This window comes from Adiantum capillus-veneris, chromosome 16 (assembly GCF_014529385.1).
Source record: "Adiantum capillus-veneris isolate H3 chromosome 16, ASM1452938v2, whole genome shotgun sequence".
NCBI classification, from domain to species: Eukaryota; Viridiplantae; Streptophyta; class Polypodiopsida; order Polypodiales; family Pteridaceae; genus Adiantum; species Adiantum capillus-veneris.
In genome coordinates this window covers 144,885,902-144,912,660 of record NC_140946.1, presented here as the reverse complement: position 1 = coordinate 144,912,660, position 26,759 = coordinate 144,885,902, and the positions used below count along the sequence as shown (strand labels likewise).

The 26,759-nt window shown below is 43.0% G+C and overlaps 1 protein-coding gene and 1 pseudogene across 3 annotated transcripts; one reads left to right on the top strand and one right to left on the bottom strand.

Annotated features, from left to right (window-relative positions):
- Positions 1–6,402: 6,402 nt before the first annotated feature.
- LOC147440006 (uncharacterized) lies at positions 6,403–11,704 on the bottom strand (annotated as a pseudogene). The gene is made up of 4 exons (XR_015184444.1): positions 11,453–11,704; positions 10,638–10,773; positions 8,268–8,814; positions 6,403–8,160 (listed from the first exon to the last, which is right to left on the bottom strand). The product of XR_015184444.1 is annotated as an uncharacterized LOC147440006 (transcript).
- A 194-nt stretch (positions 11,705–11,898) lies between these two features.
- Positions 11,899–18,349, top strand: LOC147440005 (uncharacterized). Of its 2 annotated transcripts, XM_086485702.1 has the most exons (4): positions 11,899–13,227; positions 13,608–13,770; positions 16,334–16,358; positions 17,181–18,349. In XM_086485702.1, exons 1-4 carry the CDS (start codon positions 13,128–13,130, stop codon positions 17,385–17,387), a joined length of 495 nt encoding a protein of 164 aa, XP_086341828.1. In that variant the 5' UTR covers positions 11,899–13,127; the 3' UTR covers positions 17,388–18,349. The 2 variants fall into 2 exon arrangements, 1 of the variants encoding a protein (XP_086341828.1); XR_015184675.1 differs by lacking the exons at positions 11,899–13,227; positions 13,608–13,770 and having other exon boundaries at positions 15,977–16,517; positions 17,181–17,319.
- The last annotated feature ends 8,410 nt before the right edge of the window (positions 18,350–26,759 follow it).

The window sequence follows — 26,759 nt, the reverse complement described above, 5'->3', positions numbered from 1 at the left end:
GGTGCTACCCTTCTTAGACCTTTTGCAAGACATGTGTTTCACAGAAAAGCATTCCTTCGCACAAGAGAAAATTACTTCTTTGAAAACTTTCCACTTGCATTCTAATGTTGGGCTCTCTTGATGCTCTATCATGCTTAACATTTGGTCCACCATATCAGCATATATAAGTGCTCGTTTGAAGTCTAGACGTAGGTACAAATGGTTCACATCATGATTGGAGGCTACATGCTCGGGCCGTTTACCACACTTGAGGTCAATACATAACATCCTATGATCCGATTCCGGATTCCATTCACCAAGTGTAAAGCTTTGTATGCATTCTAGAGTGGCTTCCGAGAACAACATATAGTCAATCACGTTAGCACCGTTGTGCTTTCTACATGTAAAGTCATTGGTGCCTTGCCATAGAGATACACCATTTGCAATGAGCATTCCGGTACTATTGCACATATGTAGAAGTGACTTTCCATAGTGATCCACTTCTTTTGCATCATTAGAGAGAGAGAGAGAGAGAGAGAGAGAAGATAATTTTAATGTCGAGAGAGAGAGGGAGAGAAGAAGGAGAAGAAGAAGGGATGAGAGAGAGAGAGAGAGAGAGAGAGAGGAGGTCCTTGGCTACTCCACTGGAGGGAGGGGCGGCAATGGGCGGTGGTGGTAGGAGTAGAGGTGGCACATGGTGGTAGTAAGCTAGGACCACTAACCACCAATGGTGAGCTAGGGTGGTGGTGGTGATGGTTGCTAAGGGACGTCAATGGGAGGTAGTGGTGGTGGGATGAAAAAAAAAAAGCTCGCTCCGTAACTGTCCCCACCACCTACAACAACATTGTAAGTAAAATCATGGGAGAGTACCTTACCACCCTTGCAACTAGATGAAACGCCTAGGGCGATCAACAACTATTGGTCAAAGTATTCACCATGACAACTTGGAACAATTGGTTTCAAAAGGTGATGACATCACAAAAAGCTAGAAACCTACAAGTTCTAGTACATGATCCAAAATCATAAAAACACATTATGCACAAAGACACGGTATTTTGACATGACCCTTATAATATTTGCACTCTAACCATCATCTATCTGTGAGTATAGATATGGCTAGTACGCTAAAATCATCCACTCCTACCTTGGGTGAGAGGTATCCTCTTTATTTTCAGAAGTGCTTCACATAGTCTACCTGATGATTGCCTGTGAATGGAATTTGGTACATACGCTAGTATAGGAGAGGAATTTCGAGAAATTAGAATGGCTGATACGTCTCTTGACCACGACTGAGATCCATACTTAGTAGAGAGCATCTCTCCCATTGCACAAGCCTACTCTTTTGACCAAGATGACTATAGACGTCTAGTGACCTTCTTAGTGAATTTTTGTGCCTCTAATGATGATAAAGGATTACATGATTACACGGATGGCACGTATGGTCTCATGGATGATGACTTTGTTTTTCTCGATGATGATGACGAGGATAAGAGTTTAGACCTAGGGCTACCCATCCATCTATTCATATCATGTTCCCTTGACTCTCAAGGGGGTGCAAATAATTAGGTTAGGGTACCTTATGTTGTTTGATTGTGTTCAATAAAGGTTGGTGCCTCTTCCCACTGATGTGCCTCCTAGAGGTATTTCTTGTGTTTTCTAGTGTGTGTAAGGATGCATTGTAGTTGTTGGGATTTTGAGTCTTTGTCTAGTTCACTCTTTGAATCGAGCACGATCATCAACACAAATAGGTATTTCTTATCCATTAGCATTATCTCTTTTTATTTTGGCATCCATGTTTGTCTCCTTTAAATATGATTGGTAGCACAATAGTCAACATATTTGCTTAAATTAAACATTAGATTCAATATAATTTTATGTCATAGTCCCTTGTTTAGGTTTAAGAATCAAGTAGTATGACTAAGCTAGTTTGACAGAGTTAGGCGTTAGAGATCTTCTCTTAATACCATGGGGAATGCCTTCTTAATAATCAATGGTTACTTTAGGTTCTTAATCCGATTTAGGCAGCATTGTGTGCAATATACTCAGGCTTTCTAGTGGGCTTAGTCCCTATTGACCTTTAGCTTAAGTATTATAAAGGGAGTTTACTAGTGTGATGAGCTTGGGGAGGGAAACAATGTCATATGCCCCCCAAAGTTCAAAATTGAAATGTAATGAAAAAAAAAACAAAAAAAAAAAAGTGCCGCAAATGTAAAATCTTAAGTTGGAAGAGAAGTCCCAGCTTGATTTGGTACTTCACTTACATGTATTGCCTATGGTACTAGAGCCCTAGAGGTTCCCAGTGTGGGCGATTTTCCTTGAAAAGCAAAAAGCCCAAGGCATACAAAATAAGCACACACATCAAAATGGAATCAGCGTGACAAAACTTTGGGGGGTCAAAGAAAACGATAGTCAGGCGATGATTTCATGAGCAATTTCTTTCATCGTAGCTTAACTACAAGGTCTTCTAGGTATAGCTTCTAGTCAGCCCTCGAACATGAAATACTTTACTCTCGCGATTAAACAACTTAATTGACCAGAGAAAATCAAAAAGCTTGCTCATGGTATTAATAGTTGACCGTTAGTGCATTTCGACCGTTATATTAGTAATCCCAGACTTGTTTAGTTTTTTTTAATATGAGAATGCAATTACTCAGCCAATTTTCATTGATTTTGCAATGATTAAAGAAGGCTAAGGACATTCAATCTCAAATGCTCTTCCACCTTGACGAACGGGCTTCATTTCAATAGCTTCCGAGAACGGAATCTACATCAGGAAGGGGGGCATGTTAACCCTCACGGACACCCTATCACCTTTGACGGACGCCTTATTATTTATTTGGTTGAGTCATGGATCGGGGTTGTCGGTCCAATAGGTGTGTAGGTGGTCGCTGATGAGAGGTGCACCACTTATCTTATTTTTACAGTAGTTTTGCAACAACCGACCACTGTGGGCACCCATGTGTGAATGGGTCAAAACTCTTATAAAAGGTCCATTTGACCTAAATCCTCATTCTGGGAGGTATAAGCTAAGTTCTTCTTCGTGTGTTCACGTGTGTGTGTGTGTGTGTGTGTGTGTGTATGTGTATGCTTGAGAGAGAGAGAGAGAGAGAGAGAGAGAGAGAGAGAGAGAGAGAGAGAGAGTGATCGAGCATTGCGGCAACATCAATGGCGGCGAGGCGGTTGAGCGCGGCATATCGGTTGCGGCTCCTTCTTCTTCGCACCACATGATCTTTCACGACAAAAGCATTGAGCGGTGAGTGATACACCATTGTTTCTTTGAGCTTACTTAGGATTGTCTAGTTGTGTGCTTGCAACCTTTCGAAACTCGCACGCAATGTACAGACAAGTTCCCAACCTCGACACATGTGATAAAGCGCACAATTACCAAAATACCCTTGTAGTTATTTTACTAATCTTTATTCCTTTTTTGTTGACAAGTAAGATCCGATTTTAAGTGCTTAGTATGTAATTAGTCACAAATTACGTAGCAAAAAAGCAAAAATATTATGTCTAAATATAATGAAGCAATTCATCTAGAGAGCCTACTTAAGTGACTCAAATTCTAGTTTTAGCATCTTGTATTGATAGACAATCAAGCCTTCTTATGAAAAGCTAAATTGTCTTTCAAGAAATTTAATCCCACGACCACGGGTATTTTTGAGAATTTTGAAAAAAGTGAAGGGCATTTCGGGAATTGTGACAAAATATTGGGGTGTTTTGGGTATTTTTGAAATATTGAGGGGTTTACCCTAGAGGAGGTGCGTGTGCATTTGCAAGCCATGCGTGTACATCCGTGCTCATCCCATCGATGTTTGTTTGTTTTTGTGTGTGTGTGTGTGTGTGTGTGTGTGTGTGTGTGTGTGAGAGAGAGAGAGAGAGAGAGAGAGAGAGAGAGAGAGAGAATGCTGCCCAACGCCAGTGGATCGTCTTCAGCACCAGCCAATGCCAGGGTCCAATGAGTGAGTGCTTTGATGGAGAGAGAGAGAGAGAGAGAGAGAGAGAGCAACAATCAATCCGTCTGGACTCCTTTTGCCCGCGTGCGCACGTGTGACACAGAGTGGGACTCATTGCTCGAAATAAACATGGGTGCCGTCAGAGGTGCAACTATCTCTCTCTCGTATGTGAGGCTCGTACGGTGTGAGACGCCGACGCTGCTAGAGGAACACCTCTCTCTCTCTCTCATACTGTGTGTCATGTGACTGCTCTTCAGTGTCACCTGCCCACTGCTCTTCAATGCACACTGACCTGAAACCTACCGGATCAAGCTTGTGCTGCCACCATGTGTCTGGGGGGGTGGTCGGAATCCCTTCCCCCATTAATATAGATGTATATTGTGGCATCAAATGACACCCTACAAGTAATTTATGGGTTTCACACAACAACGCACTACGTATTGTCATTCGTGGGCCCCAAAATGCGCACACAGTGGTAAATGAACACAAATGACATAGTGGGCTCCAAATTGCACACATAGACCCGATTGTGCACGAAAAAGGCTTGCGCTCGGGCTAAAAGAAAAGGTACGTGCGGCATTACCACTTGACGAAAGAAGATAAACTCTCTTCTTTTCTCTCTCTCTCTCTCTCTCTCTCTCAAAGATACAGCAAGTTGAAGTAACAATATTTAATTTTAAGGGCTTAAATTTAACGGTTCTTTTTTTGCCAAGGGACTTTTTGCATGTCATTTGACATGTTAGAATATAGAAATTGTATGCCATATTTTTTCTTGTACACACATGACCATGATGATGTATGAGCTATGTAGATCTGTGTATTTTCATGCCTATGTATGACCACATGTTATGTTACACAAGACATGAAGGGAGCTTCCTATAAACATCTTAGTTTTGGATAATGGAAGGTTGATAGTTTTGGTGGAGATAGCGTCCCCATGGATGTTAGGAAAAAGCTCATGCAATTGCTAGGCGACAACTCCTAGAGGGTTCACAACAGTGTTAGAAAAAAACCAGGGTCTTGTGTATTTTAACCGACTGAAATCCTAAAATCCCGGTTAGATTTTGAGCTTGCCTTTGAGAAAACCGGGAAATTCACAAGTTTTAGTGTAATTACCGGCAAAAGCTTCAAATTTTGACTTAGAAACCAGAAGAATTTCAAGTTTGCCCTTATTTTCTTTGGTTAGGAAAAATGTTTTTTTCTAGCCCTGGTTCACAACTTTTGAAGTAGCTCCTAGAGTTGATAGACTACAATAGAAGGGTTTACACTTACACGAGTGGCTCCCAGGGTGCAATACTACTCTAAAGCCTTAGCATTCCTTCAAGTTTTTTCCAGGTCTTTTTTTTTTTTTTTTGGGGCAAAACTCACAATTGTGAGTCAATTATATTGAGCAACAGGAAAAGTTACAAGGTTTTGTCATGCTCATGTTAAGCCATGACAACATTCATGAATCATAATTACAAAGGCTATAAGGGCAGCCACTCCTATCGATGGCCAAGGTTTGCCCCCGGTATTCTGTCTGCTTACAACAAGGCACAAGTAGTCCTAGACTAGTCCTCCGAGTGATGCTTGTGCCCGAGTGCCCATATTAGCACTTTGCTTTCCTGTATAATTTCTGCGAAGCTTACCACCTCAAATCCTCCTTCAAACACACGACGGTTCCTTGTTTGCCATACATTATGAAAGAAGAAGTATCTGACAATTTGAGTGCTGACGAGGAGTGCAAGACTACCTGAGTTTTTACCTCCAAAGCATAGGTCAGTCTTGAAAAAACTAATTTTCCATGTTCTCTGGACCCACTTACATACTTTCCCTGCGAGGCCTTTTATAGCTGGGCAGACCATGAAAAGGTGGGCCAGATCTTCACTAGTCAACCTGCACCCCAAGCATCGATCTAACCCAATCCCTCTCTCCTGAATCTTCACCCCCGTCGGTAGAGCACCCCAAATAACCTTCCAAGGTAATTTTAACACAACATGTCAAATGAGAAGAAGGATTTCTATTTCCATTGTAGATTTAGGCTAAATGCTTGGATGTTTTGGCTCATGTTTTTGTAGGGCACAACATGTCAAATCAAAGGAAGAGCCGAGTGCTTGGATATTTGTCCGTTGAAGGAGCACTTCCAATGTGATGACCGAAGTAGCGTGGATAGGTAAGATTACTTCCAAACGTACTTTAAACAAGAGAAAAAAAGGTGATAAATCACGAGGCCTACAGCCAAGAAGACGAGACTATAGTAAAACTTATCCTATAATTTGTGGAAATTACCAAAATACCCTTCAAACTTCAAACATTCATATGCAGGCTCTAGGCTAGGTAGATTAAAATTGAAACCGAAATAGAATTGCCGAAAAGCGCGCGAGCAAACACACACACACACACTGCCAAGTGTTAAAACTGTTGAAGGCTTGTGTTAGACAGAGAGACACAGACTCCAAAGATCACAGTCACGAACGAGAGAGAGAGAGAGAGAGAGAGAGAGAGAGAGAGAGAGAGAGAGAGAGAGAGAGACGGTTATATAAAGAGTGAGGGCATCTCTTCCTTCAGAGTGTGGAAGTTTCTCTATCTTCTTATTGCCGTTGTGCCCTGTAAGAAGAAACAAAAGAGGAGGAAGGGGACTTTTAATGTGGGAAAAGAAAGGCAATCAGAAAATTGATCCCCCATGTGTAGCAGGCCCATTAGTCCGTAGGGCAGGGGCGCCCATTTAAGTGTGGATCAGAGGTGAGAGCCTTCAAAGAACAATGCCAACAAACTGGTAGAATTAGCAGACAGCTCTGTGACTGAGGCTCAAGCCCCCCTTTCTAGAAATGGAGAGAATATAACTTGGAAGTCGAAGGCAACTGCCCCATAACCCATTGGCGTACTACTCCTGCTTATACAACTGCACCTAGTATCGATAGCAAGTTGCTCCTCATAACTGTCTCCGTTAACATCCTTTGTGGGCTCCTTCATAGCGTTAACCTCTGCACTCCTTCCCTTCCATGTGCCGAAGCTCCACCTCCTCTTCTCTTTCTTCTGCTTTCACAAACATATGTGAGTCCCAATTCGTCTTCTCTCTTGCTAATAAATTTGACAGTCATTATAGTGCTATGATCATTCCTGCTCTAAGTCCTGACCCCTCGTGTACCATTTACTGCCACATTGCCTAGCGCTCTTGCATGCACAGCTCCATTTGCTGTTGCATGTATATGATCGATCGACACAAGAAGCACAAGAAACTGAGGGCGACGATTGACACAAGAAGCACCTCATGCAATGGTGCAAACTAGTCAAAAAGAGAGAGAGAGAGAGAGAGAGAGAGAGAGAGAATCTCTCCAAATTCTCACCTTAAAAAATGATGATATTCTAGGTGAGCTTGAGAGTCGAGAGCCATGGAGTCACTTCTCTTTTTACTTATTTTAAAAATCCCAATTCTCAAGATACCCCCAAAATAGGTCTGCTCAATTTTACGTGAGGAGCATCATTAGTAGGAAGCTCTTTGAGGAGGAAAAAAGGGGGACCTAGCACGTGGAGAGAGAGAGAGAGAGGCTAACTGGAAAAAAAAATGTGTGTGAGATGTCGTCCAACAACCCGATGAAGTGCATGTGCGCTCTTGAGTTGCTCCATTTGGCCTGTCAATGCCATGCACCAGGGATGTATCAGGACGAGCAGGAGCAGATAGAGACTACATTTTCTTGCTTTGCTTGGGCAGATCGTGAACATAGGAATGGGAGCAACGAGGACAACAGTGATGAACGGAGGGAAGAAGGGATGCAGAGCTTAGGCATGGATGCAAGGTAAGGGCGAGTAATTGGAGAATCATGTGTGCGAGGCAGATGGTGAGGTTTGATGCAACAGATGTCAAAGAGTAGAAGAATCGGATCGGAGGTGCCTCCGAGGCAGTTGGGGATCGGTCGAACCTGGGCATCATGCTGCAGGAATGTTGTGAGCAAGAGTATCATATGGGAAGCTGTGTGGGAGGTTGCTCAATGAGCAACAGGAAACAATGGCGCACAACATCTCATGGCCTTTCAGTGCAGGAAAAGGCCCTGCATTGGGTCACCAACAGAGGATGGACCCATGAGTGAACCCGCCAGTAAATATCCCATGGATACATTCCACCAGCAGCAACAAACATAGGAGCCATCATGCCGCCAGAGCCTTGAGACACATGTGCACCCTTTCATGTATGTTCCCAAGTTGAAATCTCAAATAAAGCCTTCCTCACAAGAGCTGCATCACCAGTCACCTACATGAAGGTTTGACTCTCACGTCTCAAAGAAGCTATTCATTAAGAAAACTTACACCCGAAAATTTTAAAAGACCCAAATTTCAAAAGAGACGGATATATCTTACCTGCACAAGCTCATCAGTGGAGCCAGCACAGGGCGGCTGTTGCTCTTTTGGCAAGATTCTGATCTGGGCACCAATTTCCTTCCGCATTTGCTCAATTATCTTGCCACCCTTCCCAAGAAAACAACCAATGTGGCTCGTAGGGACTAGAAGTCTGACAAACACGGGGGCTGAGGAGGCTCATCATCATCATCATCGACCTCTGTAATCCTGGCATGGACTTTGAAAAGGGATTCTTGAGCAGCACAAACATAGTAGCCTTGTTCTCTGAATTGGTTAGCGGAGGAGCTGATAAGGACTACACGTTCGTCAGAGCCAGAGATGGGGTCTTCTACTTTAATCTTGGATCTGCACTCTGTTCGGAGGGCCTTAATGGTGGAGCCTCCTTTGCCAATGAGGCTGCCAATCTTGCTAATAGGGCAAAGAATACGGTACTCGGTCTCTTCAGCTTCTGCGGGCTTCTTCTGCCTCCCATTACGCACTGCAGTGTCTTCATGGAGGGCACGCTTCCTAGACAAGCCACAATAGCCTTCGATAACGTACAGAGAAGCTCAACAATAAGGCAAGCTTCGCGTAACTAAGGGGAGGGGGGAGTCATTTGTATGGAGCAGTCATTGTCCGGATGCACCCTCTACAGGTGATGGTGAGAAGGGGTTGCTGCACACGATGTTGAGAAGGGGAGGATGTGGGCGGGGCGATGAGGGGGTTAGGCTCGGATGCCATAGCGTAGAAGGGGTTGCGAGGGCACGAAGCCAAGCCTGAGCAGCATGATGCAGGCTGTGTAGCAGGCAGGTGCTGTGATGAGAGCTGCCGCGCGCAGGCGCGGCAGCTAGAGCCAAGTACCAAGAAAGTGTTTTTTTACAAACTGGACACTTGGTCATGGAAGTTGCATGAGAAAAGAGGAGCCAGACTCTAATTGCGAGCCCAATCAATACTATAATTTTGGAAAAAATCTTATGTGAATATCTTTTGAGAGAAAACATCCCACTTGCTTTCACGCTTAACTTTCTCACGATTGCTCACTACAATACTCACCAATCAAACATTTTTATTTTTAAATACATATGAAATTTTTCGCTAACAAAAAGAAAACACATCACTATGGCTTTAGCCCTTTGGACAAGGAAAAAAACACTTGTAAAATTGAATTGTGTAAAGCAAATTATCAAGATTGCAGCTACGAGTAGATTCGATCAATGTTTGGGAGCATCGATTGCAAGACAAAATTTTGCTCGCTCGGCGCCTCGAGAACACCTCAGATGACGAGAAATCAATTGTCAAATGATTTAATTGGGAGGCAACGTGTTGGGAAGCAGACAAGATTGGAGGCCCATTTGAGCAGTATCGTGCACTTATGCAATATGCCAATTTCATGGCGTTGTGCATTGACGAGGAGGAGGAGGTCGGCTCTGGTGTCCCATCTGCGGTCCCGAGATTACAAGATGATGTCGATTTTTCAATGGCACTGGCGAAGATCAAAGTGGTAGTTTATTTTGATTGGTTTCAAGCATCGAATGCACTTTCCTTTATAGTGAATTTGGAAAGTTGTGTGGGGTGTGTGCGCGAGTATGAAACTCGTTTCTTTGAAACGTGACTTCAAAACGTAATGTAGTCTCTTGTAAGACTAACATACATAATGACATGCACTCTTACCTTTTTGAACAAGCTGTTGCACACCAGCTGAATAAAGGTATGAGTTCTTTTAAGAATTTCATGTTTTGCTAAACATAGAATGTAAACAGTCATTCTATGAAATGGAGAGGAGGATTTGGGAGAACATGAACATGATTGGGTAATGTTTCTAAAGTGGCCTACCAAGTATGAGGTATGAGTTCTTGTATGACTTTTGTATCTTGCTAAACATAAACAAACATTCTATGAAATGAAACAGCGAATTCACCATGACTGGATGGAGAGGAGGATTTGGGAGAACATGAACTTGATGCATGTAATGTTTTTAAGGTGGCCTACCAAGCCTTATGAACTTAAAATATCTATTATAGTACAATGAGGAGGTACAAGCCTCGAAAGGGACCATTGGTGAAGGGAGGGCACTCAAGCCGAAGACAATTAGCTGGCCTCCGAAAGAACTTTTGCTCAATAAGTCGTGCATTGCTGGTGAGGAGTATGCCTTATTTGTGTGTTGCTATCACACTTTTTAGCTATGTATGCAATTACTGAGTGATTAAAAGCAAAGGTAGGGCAGTTGGTAGCCTTGTCAATAGCTTTGTATCTACTTATCATCGTGAAAGCATAAATCTTACATGTCTTCTAATTCTTATTGCTACTGCTAGAGCAGCTCCTGCATGTTGCATACTCCTCACCAGCGATGCACGGCTTACTAAGCAAAAATTCTCTTGGAGGCGAGCTAACTGGCTTCCACTTGAGTGTCCTCCCCTTCACCAATGGTCCCTTCCAAGGCTTGTATCTCCACATCTGTAGTCAGTGTCGAAGATGCATTAGATAATTTAAGTTCATAGTACTTGGTAGGCCATCTTAAAAACATTACCTGCATCATGTTCATGTTCTACCAAATCCTCCTCTCAATCTAGCCGTGATGAATTCGACGTTTTATTTCATAGAATGTTGGTCTACATTCTATGTTTAGCAAGACACAAAAGTCTTAAAAGAACTCATATCTCATACAACAACTTTGCTTCTAGATGTTGCCAAATCAAGTCAATTTTGTGCTTAGCGGATGCATTCCAACCCAATGGATACCCCAAATAATGTACTAGTGTGTGTGTGTGTGCGCGCGCGTGGGGGGTGGGGGGGGGGGGGGGGGTTGTTAATTTCTAGCCATAATAACTTGTGCCATTCATAAGCATTCAAAGGGAGTAACTTGGATTTACAGAAGTTAACTTTCAGCCCACAGCTGCCATTCCAAAGAGATGGGGAGTATGCATAATTTGAAGTACATCATCATAATTATTCCGCGGTCTAAATAAAGTGTTGGCTTGTCCAATAAAATGTTTCCCAAATGGCAATAATTTGAGACCATGCAATATTAATGCATCATCGGACGTAAAAAACTCCAGATACATAAACAAAGGATGTGAAGCAATATAATAAAGTAATGCACTAAGAGGACATCCTTGTTTGTCGGATCTACCAAGAGACCAAGGATTAGTAAGGAAGCCATCCAGCAAACCTGCAGAAGTGCTATGATCATAGAGGAAGTAACTGACCTGAGCAATTTTAGGTCCAAATCCGAGTCTTTGCATTACCTCAACAATATAATCCCATAAGCCACTATCAATGGCCTTTTCTATGTCTACCTGCATAATCACGTCTTGCTGAGTGTATTTTGCATATTCCATTCCAAGAATGACATTTGCGAGATTATCCATAATTTGCTGACGTAGAATAAAACCGTATTGGGATTGATGAATTCCAGTATGCAAATAATCCTTTATACAGTTAACAAGCATCTTAGCCATCAGTTTATAGACCACAACCATGAGTGTAATTGGCCACCAATGTGAGAACTGTCACAAGACGGGCACCACGTGCCAATCGAAAAGAACAAACTTTTAGCACTTCAATAACAACTGAACTGAGAGAGAGAGAGAGAGAGAGAGAGAGAGAGAGAGAGAGAGAGAGAGAGAGACGACATGCGACACGGAGTGGCGGAATTCCAATATTGGCCCCAAACGTTGGCGCCCCTTTCGGTATTTCTTTATATTGCATCAACAAAGTACAAGCTGATACGTCAGACTCCGCACCTTCTCCAAAAAGCATGCCAAAAAATGAGCCCTAACCTCATATTTAAAGGCCCTTGGCCTGAAAAGCAATTACAGTGAAAAGCTTCAAACTGAAAAGCAACTGGTCCAAAAAGTGCCAAAATCTGCCAGTGCAATATGCAAAAATCCGTTGACAGGAGGAAGCCAAGACACAAAACCTCTATAGCTAAGCCTCTCTGTCAAGTCGAATAGCAAACCTATATACAGAACCGAAAGCCCTGAGCTCTAAATAAAGACTGCTACCAAACTCACCCTCATATTTCAATTGAACGATTAGATCAATGAAGTAAAAAGATTCAACAAGAGCAATCCTGGTCTTTTGTCATCCCTCAGTTGGGTGCTAGATGAAAAGAGAGAGAGAGAGAAAGAAAAAGCCCCAACAGGCTGCTCTCTGTTACAGTGATGACCAGCCCTGGCTGCTCTTATTTTTGCCTTGCTTGGGAGCTGCTCTCCTTGAGCTTTACTTACTCACAGGCAACAGGGTCACCTTACGGCATGCATGATGCTTCTAAGTCATCAAGCTGGTCACTCCTCTTGTTTCTCGACTTCGCTTAGCATTGATGCCCAAACTTCTCACTCACACGGCTGAGGCAAATGCCACCACCTCTCCAAGGCAGCGTCCAGCTTTGATCCTCCTCTTCTCGGCTTGGCATAAAAACCTGGCACCCCTTGTGAGATCCCACGAAGAGCCTCCCTCACTGTGCACCCTTGAATGGCGAGCTCCTTCAAGCTGCACTCCTCTGAATGAAGTCCCCAACCCTTACTTGCCTCTCTCTATGGCGACCTCCTGCTGTTCCTTGTGAGCTTCTGTAGCTGCCGCTCCCTTCCTTGGTTTTGTTCAGGCTCGCCCCCCTTCATGCATCTGCAGCGATATTGCTCCAGTATTGGAAGGCTTTACACTTCTTCCTCTCCCCATCATGTAGGGTATATATCCCGTGTTCTTTCCTTGAAAGACACCCCCTGCTCGGCTCTTCCTTGTTGAGCTGTTCCGGCTCTGAGGGCTTCCCTCCCTTGCTGCTCCCTGGAACCCTCTCTGACACACCTCACTGTGATCCCCAACCCCGCGTTCTCCCCTTCTCTCTCCACTTTGCTATCAGAGCCTCAGCAAGCCCCTTCTGCAATGCTACCAGAGAATCGCCCTCCTCCTATCCCTTATTGGCATGGCCGGCTCCCCCTTCCAGCTTCTGAGTGCACCCCCTTGTGTCCTCCAATCCGTGCAGGTCGGCCCCTTTCCTCTCTCTGCGGCTCGTTTGATTCATAGCAGCTTTTCACGTGCACACCATGCGTGCTATCATTGCAGACAATTGAAAAATCCATATTTTATCTCCTTTTTTTGCTTACTCAAGCCTCAAGGCTTGATTCCCACCAAGGCTTCTTTGCCCACTTTCATACTTCGATAGGGAGACCACATTGTCCAAAAGAATCACAAAGCAGGACATGGTATGCCGATGACTTCGTTGGTTCCACCTCCACATGTTGCCAATGTCCAAGAAACACATCCGAGGAACCTCAAACTGGCATGCACTACCGGTCTCGCAATTGCTGCAGCCATCTTTGTGAGGATACCTGACACCTCGACCGCACTCTGGCAATTGTGTAGAAATTTCAAACGTGCTTGGTGATAGAGGAGCCCGTCTTTGGAGTGCACTGATTGAGGACAATTCAAAATCCATCATCTTTGCCCCTCCTTTGTACGACTACTATCGCAAACCACTTCCGAAATACACTCCTAGTTATGTAGACGTATATACAAGAGCAGTTTGGTAGGCGTTCCAGCATTGCTGATTGGCTTTTCGCCCGTTCAAAAAACGCCTGACACCGTACAACTGCCACGTCAACACTGTCAATTGCCACTTCAATAACAACTGAACTGAGAGAAAGAGAGACGACACGCGACAAGGAGCAACGGAATTCCACCCCAGAGAGTATTGGCCCCAAACCTTGGCGTCGCTTTTGGTATTTCTTTATATTGCATCAACAAAGTACAAGCCGATACGCCATCCTTTGCACCTTCTCCAGGAAGCATGCCAGAGAATGAACACTAACCTCATATTCAAAGGCCCTTGGCCTAAAAAGCAATTGCAGTGAAAAAGCTTCAAATTCAAAAGCAACTGGTCCAAAAATTACCAAAATCTGCTAGCACAATTTGTAAAAATCCGTACAACTGCCACGTCAGCACTGCCAACACGTTTTGCGGAAATCCATACAGTTCTGCCATGTCAGTGCGTTTTGCAAAAATCCGGACTGTGTGTGTGTGTGTGGGTCCTGCTTTATTTATATGCCTTTATGTCACTTGGGCCCCATCGGATGGGGTCCTCATAAGTTGGTAGGACTTCTTCTTTTGTTACTTGTTCTTCTTAGGATTCAAGCCCCTCGGCCAGGATCTACAAGTTGGCTCCATTCTTCAGGGCTTTGACACATCAGTAGTTTGTGAAATCCCCCCTTCTTGAAAGAGAGTAATCGACCGCGATTACAACATGTCTGTAAAACAACTCAAGTTACCTTTGCTTTAAAAAAATCCGAAGGTCATTCCGAGGGACAATCTGTTTTCTATTTTTTGTTAAGGAGTTGGCTTCTCCTTTCGGCTCTTTTGATCAAGGAGTTGGTTTCTCCTTTTGTCCAGTTCGGAACTCTTGATATGCTGGCGTAGTAAAATTAGCCATCACACCCAGACCGCACGGATCTTCCACGGGTGTCTTGATGCACTAAAATTACATACCCAAGCAATCTCATCCAATTAGGACTATTCAATGGTTGACACATCACAATGCAACACAAATGCTCACATATGCATGTTACAAGACATAGAAACATAAAGCCGCCGATGAACACTCCCCCCGCAAATATTCTCCAGGAAGCATGCCAGAGAATGAGCCCTAACCTCATATTTAAAGGCCCTTGGTTTGAAACTCAGTACAATGAAAAGCTTCAAACTTAAAAGCAATTGGTCCAAAAAGCACCAAAATTTACCAGCGCGATTTGCAAAAATCCGTACAACTGCCATATCGGCACTGTCAGCGTGTTTTAAAGAAATCCATACAGTTCTGCCACGTCAGCGTGTTTTGCAAAAATTCGGATTATGTGTGTGGATCCTACTTTATTTATATGCCTTTATGTCGGGTCCCCATAAGTTGGTAGGACTTCTTCTTTTGTTACTTGTTCTTCTTAGGGTTTAGGCCCCTCTGCCAAGATCTACAAGTTAGTTCCATTCTTCAGGGCTTTGACATGTCAGCAGTTTGTGACAAGAACTCCTCGCATAAAGTCTTTTTTGCCAATAACTTAAGAAGACCTTCTTTCCAAGAGAAAGGAAGTCGTTGCGATTCCCAGTTCATCATGTAAAGCAACGGCTCTTTGAGATGCTTCCAAAAGGACACAAAAAACTCCATAGTGAGTTCATCCCAACCAGGGGATTTCCAGTGGCCTAGATTCATCAAGCTAACACTCAATTCTTGCTCAGTAAAAGAAACTTCCAAATCCTGCGCTTGCTGTGAAGAGATAATAGGAATTATCTGTGAGAGAAACATAAAACGTGCTTGCCGAGCCTCCTGCATAAGAGGGGGAGGGGAGGAAAAAACATTCCCATAATGTGTCACCAAAGCATATGCAAGCTCTTGTATAGAAGAAGTCCATGCCCTAGATGAGAGCTTAGTTCTTTTAATCTCTTGAGACTATCTAGTATGATGCAAATGCTTGAAAATTTGTTTACAGGCACAAGCTTTATCATTGAATGCATGTTGTCTAGCTCGAGTCTGCCACTTGGTTAATTTCCTGCTATCATCAAAACTCATGATATTGCGGGCTGAAAACAATTCAACTAGCTGAGCTTCAGAGAGCGAAGTGATATTAGCCAAGCTCATTAATCTTTGGCAAGTGTCCTTAGCTTGTTGTACCTGCGAAAGAAGTGATATTAGCCAAGCTCATTAATCTTTGGCAAGTGTCCTTAGCTTGTTGTACCTGCGTTCGCAACTGAGACATGTAGTGTTTTCCATCGTGTGACATGTTGGGTCAACCCAAACTTGGGTGACCACATGTGGTGTGAACATATTGTAATGCCTATAAAGGCTTAAGGAAAACCTAATGTGCCTCTGTGGTGTGCAATCTTATCTACTTTTATCTCCCTTCTCCATGTCTGCTCTACGCTATCACCCACCATAGCTCCGCCTCAAACAGTTGGTATTAGAGCTCTGGGTGTGGAGCTAGGAGGAGAGCTGACAACAGCTTGATATTGGAAGCAAGAGAGGAAGAGGGTTCTGTCAGATTGGAGGTGTTGCTGATAGCTTGTCGAAAGAGAAGTCTGACATCAATTTTGTTTTTCTCCTGAGGAAGGCGAGAAATCAAGAGTCTTGCAAACGTAAGTAAGGCACAATAACCTTTCGACGGTGGTAGGCAACCGGTGGCCACATCATTGTTGCTATTCTTGGTTAGGCAGTGCCCAGGAGGAGCAGCTCCACAAGCGCAGATTATAGGCCGTTGTGACATCCAGGGTGCAAGCCATTGGCATGGATTGCCTGTAGGTGACTATGGCTTCGACCCTGTGTCATTAGGGAAGCACACAGTACCTGCAGCACAATTTTGACTCCTTGTCAATAAACAATCTCGTTCATTATCAACAATTAATTTCTTTTGGAGTGCTTTAACAACCAGAGTTTAGAAGCACTCAGTTTTCATTTAGTATTTTGGAGTGCTTTAACAACCAGAGTTTAGAAGCACTCAGTTTTCATTTAGTATTTTCAGCTTTAACAACCATAGTTTGCAGATTAAGGAGGCAGAGCTTCATGGTTGGAGTTGTTGACACACTATCAATATGCACCAAGTCGAGAGTCTTATATATTACATCTATGTTTTGTTGCCACATCATGCTATGTCAATGGGATTAGACATTGCCGCATTGTGAAAAAGCGGTAAGACCTTCCCTATAGCAAAAGAAGTTGTCAAAGAAGACATGTTGCTGTACAAAAGAGGGAGGGAACCAGGAGGAATGACACATTGAGGGGCAGTCTTTTGCTAGTGCTTGTTGTATGCCTTTGCAGGAATCTTTATTGTTGGATTGATGCCAACAAAATACGGAGGAGAGGGAGGCAGGGGGCAAGAGGATTGGGAACAGTCTCTACCACTAACTCCATGCATGCATTTCTGTATCTTAGTTGTTCACTCTTTCATGTCTTTCTTGCAGAGAAAAAGTGATGTAGAAGGAAAGCCCCCGAGGCTCCTAAAAGTGCCGAGACCAATAGGGATCACAAAGATGGAAAGGAAAGTAAAAATACATGATCTGCCAGCCAAGGCTAGCAGGGGAAGAACAAAGAAGAGTGCTTCTATTACAGCCATTGCAAGTGATAACGCCAAACTTCTAACCTTTCTCAGAGAATGGAGCACATCGTGATGGCTACTTGGAGAACGAAGAAGGCAGTCCAGAAGATGGATTCATCTGAGGGTTTTGATGGCTTTCAATCGTATTTCATTTCATCTAATTGATGAATGGCTGCTACCTTTGACTACGATGTCCTTGATAGGTGACTTTTTGCAGCCAAATTTGAGAGGCAGCAGTTGATGGGAAAAATGGGGTATCATTAATACTACAAAGGATGTGGCTCGCCAAATTTGTTGAGAGATGCAAGAGGCTCTCTACACAGTCTACTGTCATAACTAAAAAATGTCCGATTATGATTTTCCTCGGCAAGCTCGAGAGTTGTATCTTTCTGTTGGCAATGAGGTTGAGCTCAAGTCAACAACCTTCCCTTTGATGGGCAGCAGGATAGCCAAGATGACCTAGTGGTGTATAAATTCGAAAGACTCATTGGTGCAGTCAAAGTTGGTCAACCATAGAAGATGGTAGGAGCATGTATGGTTATGCAAGTAGGTATACGGTAGAGAGTTAGAGCAGATACAAAGATACTGGGTAGATAGGCAACAACGGGATGTGTATGTCTAATGTGGTTTTATAGGCCATAATGGTTCCAAAAGAACCAATTTGGATAGCAGGTAAAGATCGTTTGAAGTGCAGTTTTTTTGTTTAGAATTGTAGATCTTGAAGTGCTGAGAGATCTGGTCTAGACGGCTCGTCAAACAGAGATGCAAGGTGCAAGATATGACAGTTTAAAGTTGGAGACGATTGTAGATCCGAGACGGATCAGACAGATGGAGCTAGTGGTCGAAGCCAGCTTGAAGTGATGGGTACGTGATGCTTGAATTTTGGAGCTTGTTGGTCTCTCCAGATCGGTAATCTGAGTCATGAATATAAAGATATGGAGCTTTGAACTTAATTGGGGGTTCGGTTCGAGGGTAATATGACTGCTTTGGAAAGCATGTCTCTTTATGCTAAGCAATACCAAGTGGTTTTTCCAATTGTTTTATTAGTGTCATTGATCCTCTTTCCCTTTCTTTCGCTCTCGCTCTTTGTGTATGTGTTAGTGTGTGCGATGTGTGTGTCCGCGGACCACTATTATGTGCAAAGACGTCAGAATTGGAGTGTGGTGTGAGTTAAAAGCGGGGTGTTGAGTTGCTCTGGTGTACTTGGGTTGAGTGGTGGTTTTGATGCGCGGGTGAGTATTTTTTGTATGTAAGTGTTGGTCTATTAGTGCAAATTGGTCGATTTGAAGGTGTTTTCTGAGAGGTTAGGGGTGTTGTGGATACCCTGAGCTATAGGGAGGTAGTATATTGTGTGATCTTCTAGTGCCTTCACTTAGGAGCATCTCATTGCTCGCCGATGTTGATCAAAGAAGGTTCTTTCCATCAAGAAGAGATGACAGCATGAGGTTATGGACTCGTTTTCACCGGAGAAGAAGACCGGATGAGTGGATGTTCAACTTCGAGCTGTATAGCATATGCCAAATGAAGATAGCAAGATACAGACGATTCTGTTGTTGATTTGGGATAGAGCAAAAGACATGGTTCTGTGCGTTGGAAGAAGAGCCAAGACTTATGTGGCAGGCTTTAAGGGCCCGTTTTCTGCACGACTTTCGTAAAGAGGTGGTTCTTATTGATTTAGATACCAGATTGAAGAATTTGAAACAAGATGTGAATGAGGAGGTTGAGGTTTTCTTCAAAATCTTTGAGGAGTGTTGGAGGGATTTTGCAGCTGGCATGCAATTGGCTAATGGCGGTGAGTACTTTAAATGGGGAAAATTTATGGCATGTTTACATCTAAAAGTTCATGAGAAGGTGGATTTAGAAAGCCCAGAGAATTACAATGGGACGGTTGTTATTGCACGTCCAGAGAATCAAAAAATTAAAAAGAAGATTGTGCAAGATTTACAGCGATACAAGGCGATGGTTCCCAATCCTACTCCAAGTGGAAGAGAAGAAGTTCAAGTGGAGAACCAGACAAATTGAGGGCAAATCGAGGTGTAGAAACAGTTCCTCAACAATGGTTTTGTATTGTCCAAGATTTAACTGAGAAAATGCAAGAATTACGCTCAAGTGCTATGGATAGAGGTCAGTTGAGAACGGGAAGAGGCAGGGCTAGGTAATTGTCCAACAGGTACTATAGTTGCGGAGAAGAGGACACTATGCTCCAGATTGCCCTCATTTCTGAGGAAAAGAGGTGGCATGTATCTTTTGTTTGGTTGAGACAAGGGGGAAGTACAATTCAATGGTCAAAGGGAGTAACAAGCAGCTAAAAATCAACAATTGTCTGCTTGTTAAGAAATATGACGTAGCTAAGTAGATAATTGAGTAGATTACTTAATGGAGAGAGAAAATTTTTACACACGAGAGATTAGAAAGAGAGAGAGAGAGAGAGAGAGAGAGAGAGAGAGAGAGAGAGAGAGCACGATATACGTGGTTCACCCAATGTGAGCTATGTCCACGGGAAAGGAGCCATTCAATGGATTTAGTACTTCAAACAAAAAGTAAGTTACAAAGGGAATAATCCCTTTTGGAGCTCCCGTCCTTCAAACAAAAAGTAAGTTACAAAGGGATTATACCCTTTTGGATCTCCCGCCTTGCTTTAGTCTCACCACCTCACATCAACTTTACAATGCTTCACAATCCGTTTTTGTGTGTAGAAGAGGCCTCCTTTTATAGGCCAAAAGGGTTGTCCTCTCTTATGAGAGGCAGTCGTGTGTAGCCACCCTTGTGTTGACAAGTCTAAATTGGAATCTCATTCGTCGCACACCACATTCCGGCTTGTTACGTGGATAACCTCTTTGAGATCCAGACTTCCCATATATTGGTTCCTTTTCAAACAGAGAAAGTCATGTCAGATTACACTTCACTGACTCCAGAGCTTGACGAGATCGAGGATTTTACGGAGGACGACCTGACATTCGCCAAGTTCGCAGAGCAGCTACACACTGCCTACTTTGCCTACAGGTTGGTCTTTTGTAATATCGCCTCGCCACGAGCTGTGATCTCGTCATGTCGGACTCAAGGACACAGTAGGGGATAGGTGGACGGAGCCGCACTCTTTGTTGCTATTCAGAAACAGTTTGAGGCCCAAGCTTCATGATAGGCCTAGTTCAAGTCCATGCTCCAGTCCTTGTGTGCTGAAGTCAAAGCCTTGATGCAGTCAACATCTCAAGAGGATGCCAATTCTATATCATTAGTACGTGGCGAAGATCAAGCCATGCTAGATCCACCTGATGAGGTTAATAATTATGAACTTAAATATTTATTTTGATTTATCATAGAATCTATTAAAAAAGAAGTGTACATAAAACCCCCCGAGCCTTATGATGGTCGACGTAATAAGCGGGTGATTGATCAATGGATATTCAAAATGGACAATTATTTCAAACCTTGGATATAACGGAACAAAAACGAGTAGCTTTAGCTGCTAGCCTTCTGAAAGACATTGCCTTTCTTTGGTGGCAAAATCGGATTGCCTTAGGAAAAGAAACACCGACGTGGCAAGCGTGCAATGTGCAAAGTCTTTGTGTCAGCAAGTGCTGATTTTCATGCACGTTCTGCTTTGCGCCACTTAAAGCAAATAGGATCGGTGTCCGCTTACATATCTCAGTTCCAACGACTGAATTTAGAGATAATGACCATTAGTCCCGACGATAAATTGCACTTTTTTATCGATTGCTTGAGTCCACCTGTGCGATGATGTACACAAACTGAAACTCCTTACAGCTGAGGATGCCATTTCATATGTGGAACAGTTAGGTGACTTACGCAGAGACCACTTTCCGCTTGGTCGAGCCGATGATCGCCCATTTGGTCGCGGATCCCGTGTCCCTTTTCGAAACCAGCGTGACGTCTCTTATTCAAGCAACATATCACACATTGGTCCTTATGTTGCACAGTCCCAATCAACTATTACTTCCTTGTCCCGATTTAGTGTTTGGAGTCTGAGAGCGCAGAATAGTAGACGCAATTTTCAAAATGATTGGTCTAATTTTAATCGACGTCGTCGAGGCCGACAATCTTTTCAGCAAAATTCTTATCAGGACAGACGTTTTTATATGAAAATCAAGTGTCACCTTCTGTCGCTCCTCCACAACAGTCCAGTTCGTAACTATCTAAAGATGGATTATGTACACTTTGCAGTGGACCTCATCGTTGGTTCCAATATGATAAACATCCTCAATCGTCTAATTTGCGTCGCAACGCTAATGCAAAGACACCTGCAGTGTTACCTTTTAATTCTGATAAATCTACATATTCTACTTCATAGCAAGATAGAGACAAACGTGTTGTTAACACAATACATGTTTCCAAGGTGGCTACATTTTCAATGAAAAATATCAAGAATACTATTCCCATACTGAGCAACTTGTCTAATCAAGTCTTAAGTCTCTTTGGCTTCATTCATGGCAAACCAATTAACATTTTGGTCGATAGAAAATGTTCCAATAATTTTGTGAGCACCAACATTGTGCATCGACTAAAATTGCCTATTGTCCAGAGTACTCAACCGTACGATGTTGAGTTAGCAGATGGGTCATTTTTAACGTGCAACACAATTTTTCAGTAGTTGCCTTTGACGTCCAAGATTATCAAGACAGTCTTAATTTCGAAGTAATACCATTATCCACTTATGGTATGATTCTTGGCCAGTGCTGGTTACACCAATATGATCCTCTTATCAGCTTCGGAGAACATACTATAACCCTTTGCAAAGGTGGTCAGCTTATTACTTTGAATGGCTTATTTTTTGCAAAGGATGTGGCTCGCCAAATTTGTTGAGAGATGCAAGAGGCTCTCTACACAGTCTACTGTCATAACTAAAAAATGTCGGATTATGATTTTCCTCGGCAAGCTCGAGAGTTGTATCTTTCTGTTGGCAATGAGGTTGAGCTCAAGTCAACAACCTTGGCTTCTGATGGGCAGCAGGATAGCCAAGATGACCTAGTGATGTAAAAATTCGAAAGACTCGTTGGTGCAGTCAAAGTTGGTCAACCATAGAAGATGGTAGGAGCATGTATGGTAATGCAAGCAGGTATACGGTAGAGAGTTAGAGCAGATACAAAGATACTGGGTAGATAGGCAACAACGGGATGTGTATGTCTAATGTGGTTTTATAGGCCATAATGGTTCCAAAAGAACCAATTTGGATAGCAGGTAAAGATCGTTTGAAGTGCAGTTTTTTTGTTTAGAATTGTAGATCTTGAAGTGCTGAGAGATCTGGTCTAGACGGCTCGTCAAACAGAGATGCAAGGTGCAAGATATGACAGTTTAAAGTTGGAGACGATTGCAGATCCGAGACGGACCAGACAGATGGAGCTAGTGGTCGAAGCCAGCTTGAAGTGATGGGTACGTGATGCTTGAATTTTGGAGCCTGTTGGTCTCTCCAGATCGGCAATCTGAGTCACGAATATCAAGATATGGAGCTTTGAACTTTATTGGGGGCTCGGTTCGAGGGTAATATGACTGCTTTGGAAAGCATGTCTCTTTATGCTAAGCAATACCAAGCGGTTTTTCCAATTGTTTTATTAGTGTCATTGATCCTCTTTCCCTTTCTTTCGCTCTCGCTCTTTGTGTATGTGTTAGTGTGTGCGATGTGTGTGTCCGCGGACCACTATTATGTGCAAAGACGTCAGAATTGGAGTGTGGTGTGAGTTAAAAGCGGGGTGTTGAGTTGCTCTGGTGTACTTGGGTTGAGTGGTGGTTTTGATGAGCGGGTGAGTATTTTTTGTATGTAAGTGTTGGTCTATTAGTGCAAATTGGTCGATTTGAAGGTGTTTTCTGAGAGGTTAGGGGTGTTGTGGATACCCTGAGCTATAGAGAGGTAGTATATTGTGTGATCTTCTAGTGCCTTCACTTAGGAGCATCTCATTGCTCGTCGATGTTGATCAAAGAAGGTTCTTTCCATCAAGAAGAGATGACAGCATGAGGTTATGGACTCGTTTTCACCGGAGAAGAAGACCGGATGAGTGGATGTTCAACTTCGAGCTGTATAGCATATGCCAAATGAAGATAGCAAGATACAGACGATTCTGTTGTTGATTTGGGATAGAGCAAAAGACATGGTTCTGTGCGTTGGAAGAAGAGCCAAGACTTACGTGGCAGGCTTTAAGGGTCCGTTTTCTGCACGACTTCCGTAAAGAGGTGGTTCTTATTGATTTAGATACCAGATTGAAGAATTTGAAACAAGATGTGAATGAGGAGGTTGAGGTTTTCTTCAAAATCTTTGAGGAGTGTTGGAGGGATTTTGCAGCTGGCATGCAATTGGCTAATGGCGGTGAGTACTTTAAATGGGGAAAATTTATGGCATGTTTACATCTAAAAGTTCATGAGAAGGTGGATTTAGAAAGCCCAGAGAATTACAATGGGACGGTTGTTATTGCACGTCCAGAGAATCGAAAAATTAAAAAGAAGATTGTGCAAGATTTACAGCGATACAAGGCGATGGTTCCCAATCCTACTCCAAGTGGAAGAGAAGAAGTTCAAGTGGAGAACCAGACAAATTGAGGGCAAATCGAGGTGTAGCAACAGTTCCTCAACAATGGTTTCGTATTGTCCAAGATTTAACTGAGCAAATGCAAGAATTACGCTCAAGTGCTATGGATAGAGGTCAGTTGAGAACGGGAAGAGGCAGGGCTAGGTAATTGTCCAACAGGTACTATAGTTGCGGAGAAGAGGACACTATGCTCCAGATTGCCCTCATTTACTGAGGAAAAGAGGTGGCATGTATCTTTTGTTTGGTTGAGACAAGGGGGAAGTACAATTCAATGGTCAAAGGGAGTAACAAGCAGCTAAAAATCAACAATTGTCTGCTTGTTAAGAAATATGACGTAGCTAAGTAGATAATTGAGTAGATTACTTAATGGAGAGAGATAATTTTTACACACGAGAGATTAGAAAGAGAGAGAGAGAGAGAGAGAGAGAGAGAGAGCGAGAGAGCACGATATACGTGGTTCACCCAATGTGAGCTATGTCCACGGGAAAGCAGCCATTCAATGGATTTAGTACTTCAAACAAAAAGTAAGTTACAAAGGGAATATACCCTTTTGGAGCTCCCGTCCTTCAAACAAAAAGTAAGTTACAAAGGGATTATACCCTTTTGGATCTCCCGCCTTGCTTTAGTCTCACCACCTCACATCAACTTTACAATGCTTCACAATCCGTTTTTGTGTGTAGAAGAGGCCTCCTTTTATAGGCCAAAAGGGTTGTCCTCTCTTATGAGAGGCAGTCGTGTGTAGCCACCCTTGTGTTGACAAGTCTAAATTGGAATCTCATTCGTCGCACACCACATTCCGGCTTGTTACGTGGATAACCTCTTTGAGATCCAGACTTCCTATACATTGGTTCCTTTTCAAACAGAGAAAGTCATGTCAGATTACACTTCACTGACTCCAGAGCTTGACGAGATCGAGGATTTTACGGAGGACGACCTGACATTCGCCAAGTTCGCAGAGCCACTACACACTGTCTACTTTGCCTACAGGTTAGTCTTTTGTAATATCGCCTCGCCACGAGCTGTGAGCTCGTCATGTCGGACTCAAGGACACAGTAGGGGATAGGTGGACGGAGCCACACTCTTTGCTGCTATTCAGAAACAGTTTGAGGCCCAAGCTTCATGACAGGCCTAGTTCAAGTCCATGCTCCAGTCCTTGTGAGCTAAAGTCAAAGCCGTGGCGCAGTCAACATCTCAAGAGGATGCCAATTCTATATCATTAGTACGTGGCGAAGTTCAAGCCATGCTAGATCCACCTGATGAGGTTAATAATTCTGAACTTAAATATTTATTTTGATTAATCATAGAATCTAATAAAAAAGAAGTGTACATAAAACCCCCCGAGCCTTATGATGGTCGACGTAATAAGCGGGTGATTGATCAATGGATATTCAAAATGGACAATTATTTCAAACCTTGGATATAACGGAACAAAAGAGAGTAGCTTTAGCTGCTAGCCTTCTGAAAGACATTGCCTTTCTTTGGTGGCAAAATCGGATTGCCTTAGGAAAAGAAACACCGACGTGGGCAAAATTCAAGCGTGCAATGTGCAAAGCCTTTGTGTCAGCAAGTGTTGATTTTCATGCACGTTCTGCTTTGCGCCACTTAAAGCAAATAGGATCGGTGTCCGCTTACATATCTCAGTTCCAACGACTGAATTTGGAGATAATGACCATTAGTCCCGACGATAAATTACACTTTTTTATCGATGGACTTGAGTCCACCTGTGCGATGATGTACACAAGCCAAAACTCCCTACAACTCAGGATGCCATTTCATATGTGGAACGGTTAGGTGACTTACGTAGAGACCACTTTCCGCTTGGTCGAGCCGGTGATCGCCCATTGGGTCTCGAATCCCGTGTCCCTTTTCGAAACCAGTGTGACGTCTCTTATTCAAGCAACAGATCACACATTGGTCCTTATGTTGCACAGTCCCAATCAACTATTACTTCCTTGTCCCGATTTAGTGTTTGGAGTCTCAGAGCGCAGAATAGTAGACACAATTTTCAAAATGATTGGTCTAATTTTAATTGAGGTCGTCGAGGTCGACAATCTTTTGAGCAAAATTCTTATCAGGACATACGTTTTTATATGAAAATCAAGTGTCACCTTCTGTCGCTCCTCCACAACAGTCCAGTTCGCAACTATCTAAAGATGGATTATGTACACTTTGCAGTGGAACTCATCGTTGCTTCCAATATGATAAACATCTTCAATCGTCTAATCTGCGTCGCAACGCTAATGCAAAGACACCTACAGTGTTACCTTTTAATTCTGATAAATCTACATATTCTACTTCATAGCAAGATAGAGACAAACGTGTTGTTAACACAATACATGTTTCCAAGGTGGCTACATTTTCAATGAAAAATATCAAGAATACTATACCCATACTGAGCAACTTGTCTAATCAAGTCTTAAGTTGCTTTGGCTTCATTCATGGCAAACCAATTAACATTTTGGTCGATAGCAGATGTTCCAATAATTTTGTGAGCACCAACATTGTGCATCGACTAAAATTGCCTATTGTCCAGAGTACTCAACCGTACGATGTTGAGATAGCAGATGGGTCATTTTTAACGTGCAACACAATTTTTCAGCTGTTGCCTTTGACGTCCAAGATTATCACGACAGTCTTACTTTCGAAGTAATACCATTATCCACTTATGGTATGATTCTTGGCCAGTGCTGGTTACACCAATATGATCCTCTTATCAGCTTCGGAAACATACTATAACCCTTTGCAAAGGTGGTCAGCTTATTACTTTGAATGGCTTCTTTTTTGCAAAGGATGTGGCTCGCCAAATTTGTTGAGAGATGCAAGAGGCTCTCTACACAGTCTACTGTCATAACTAAAAAATGTCGGATTATGATTTTCCTCGGCAAGCTTGAGAGTTGTATCTTTCTGTTG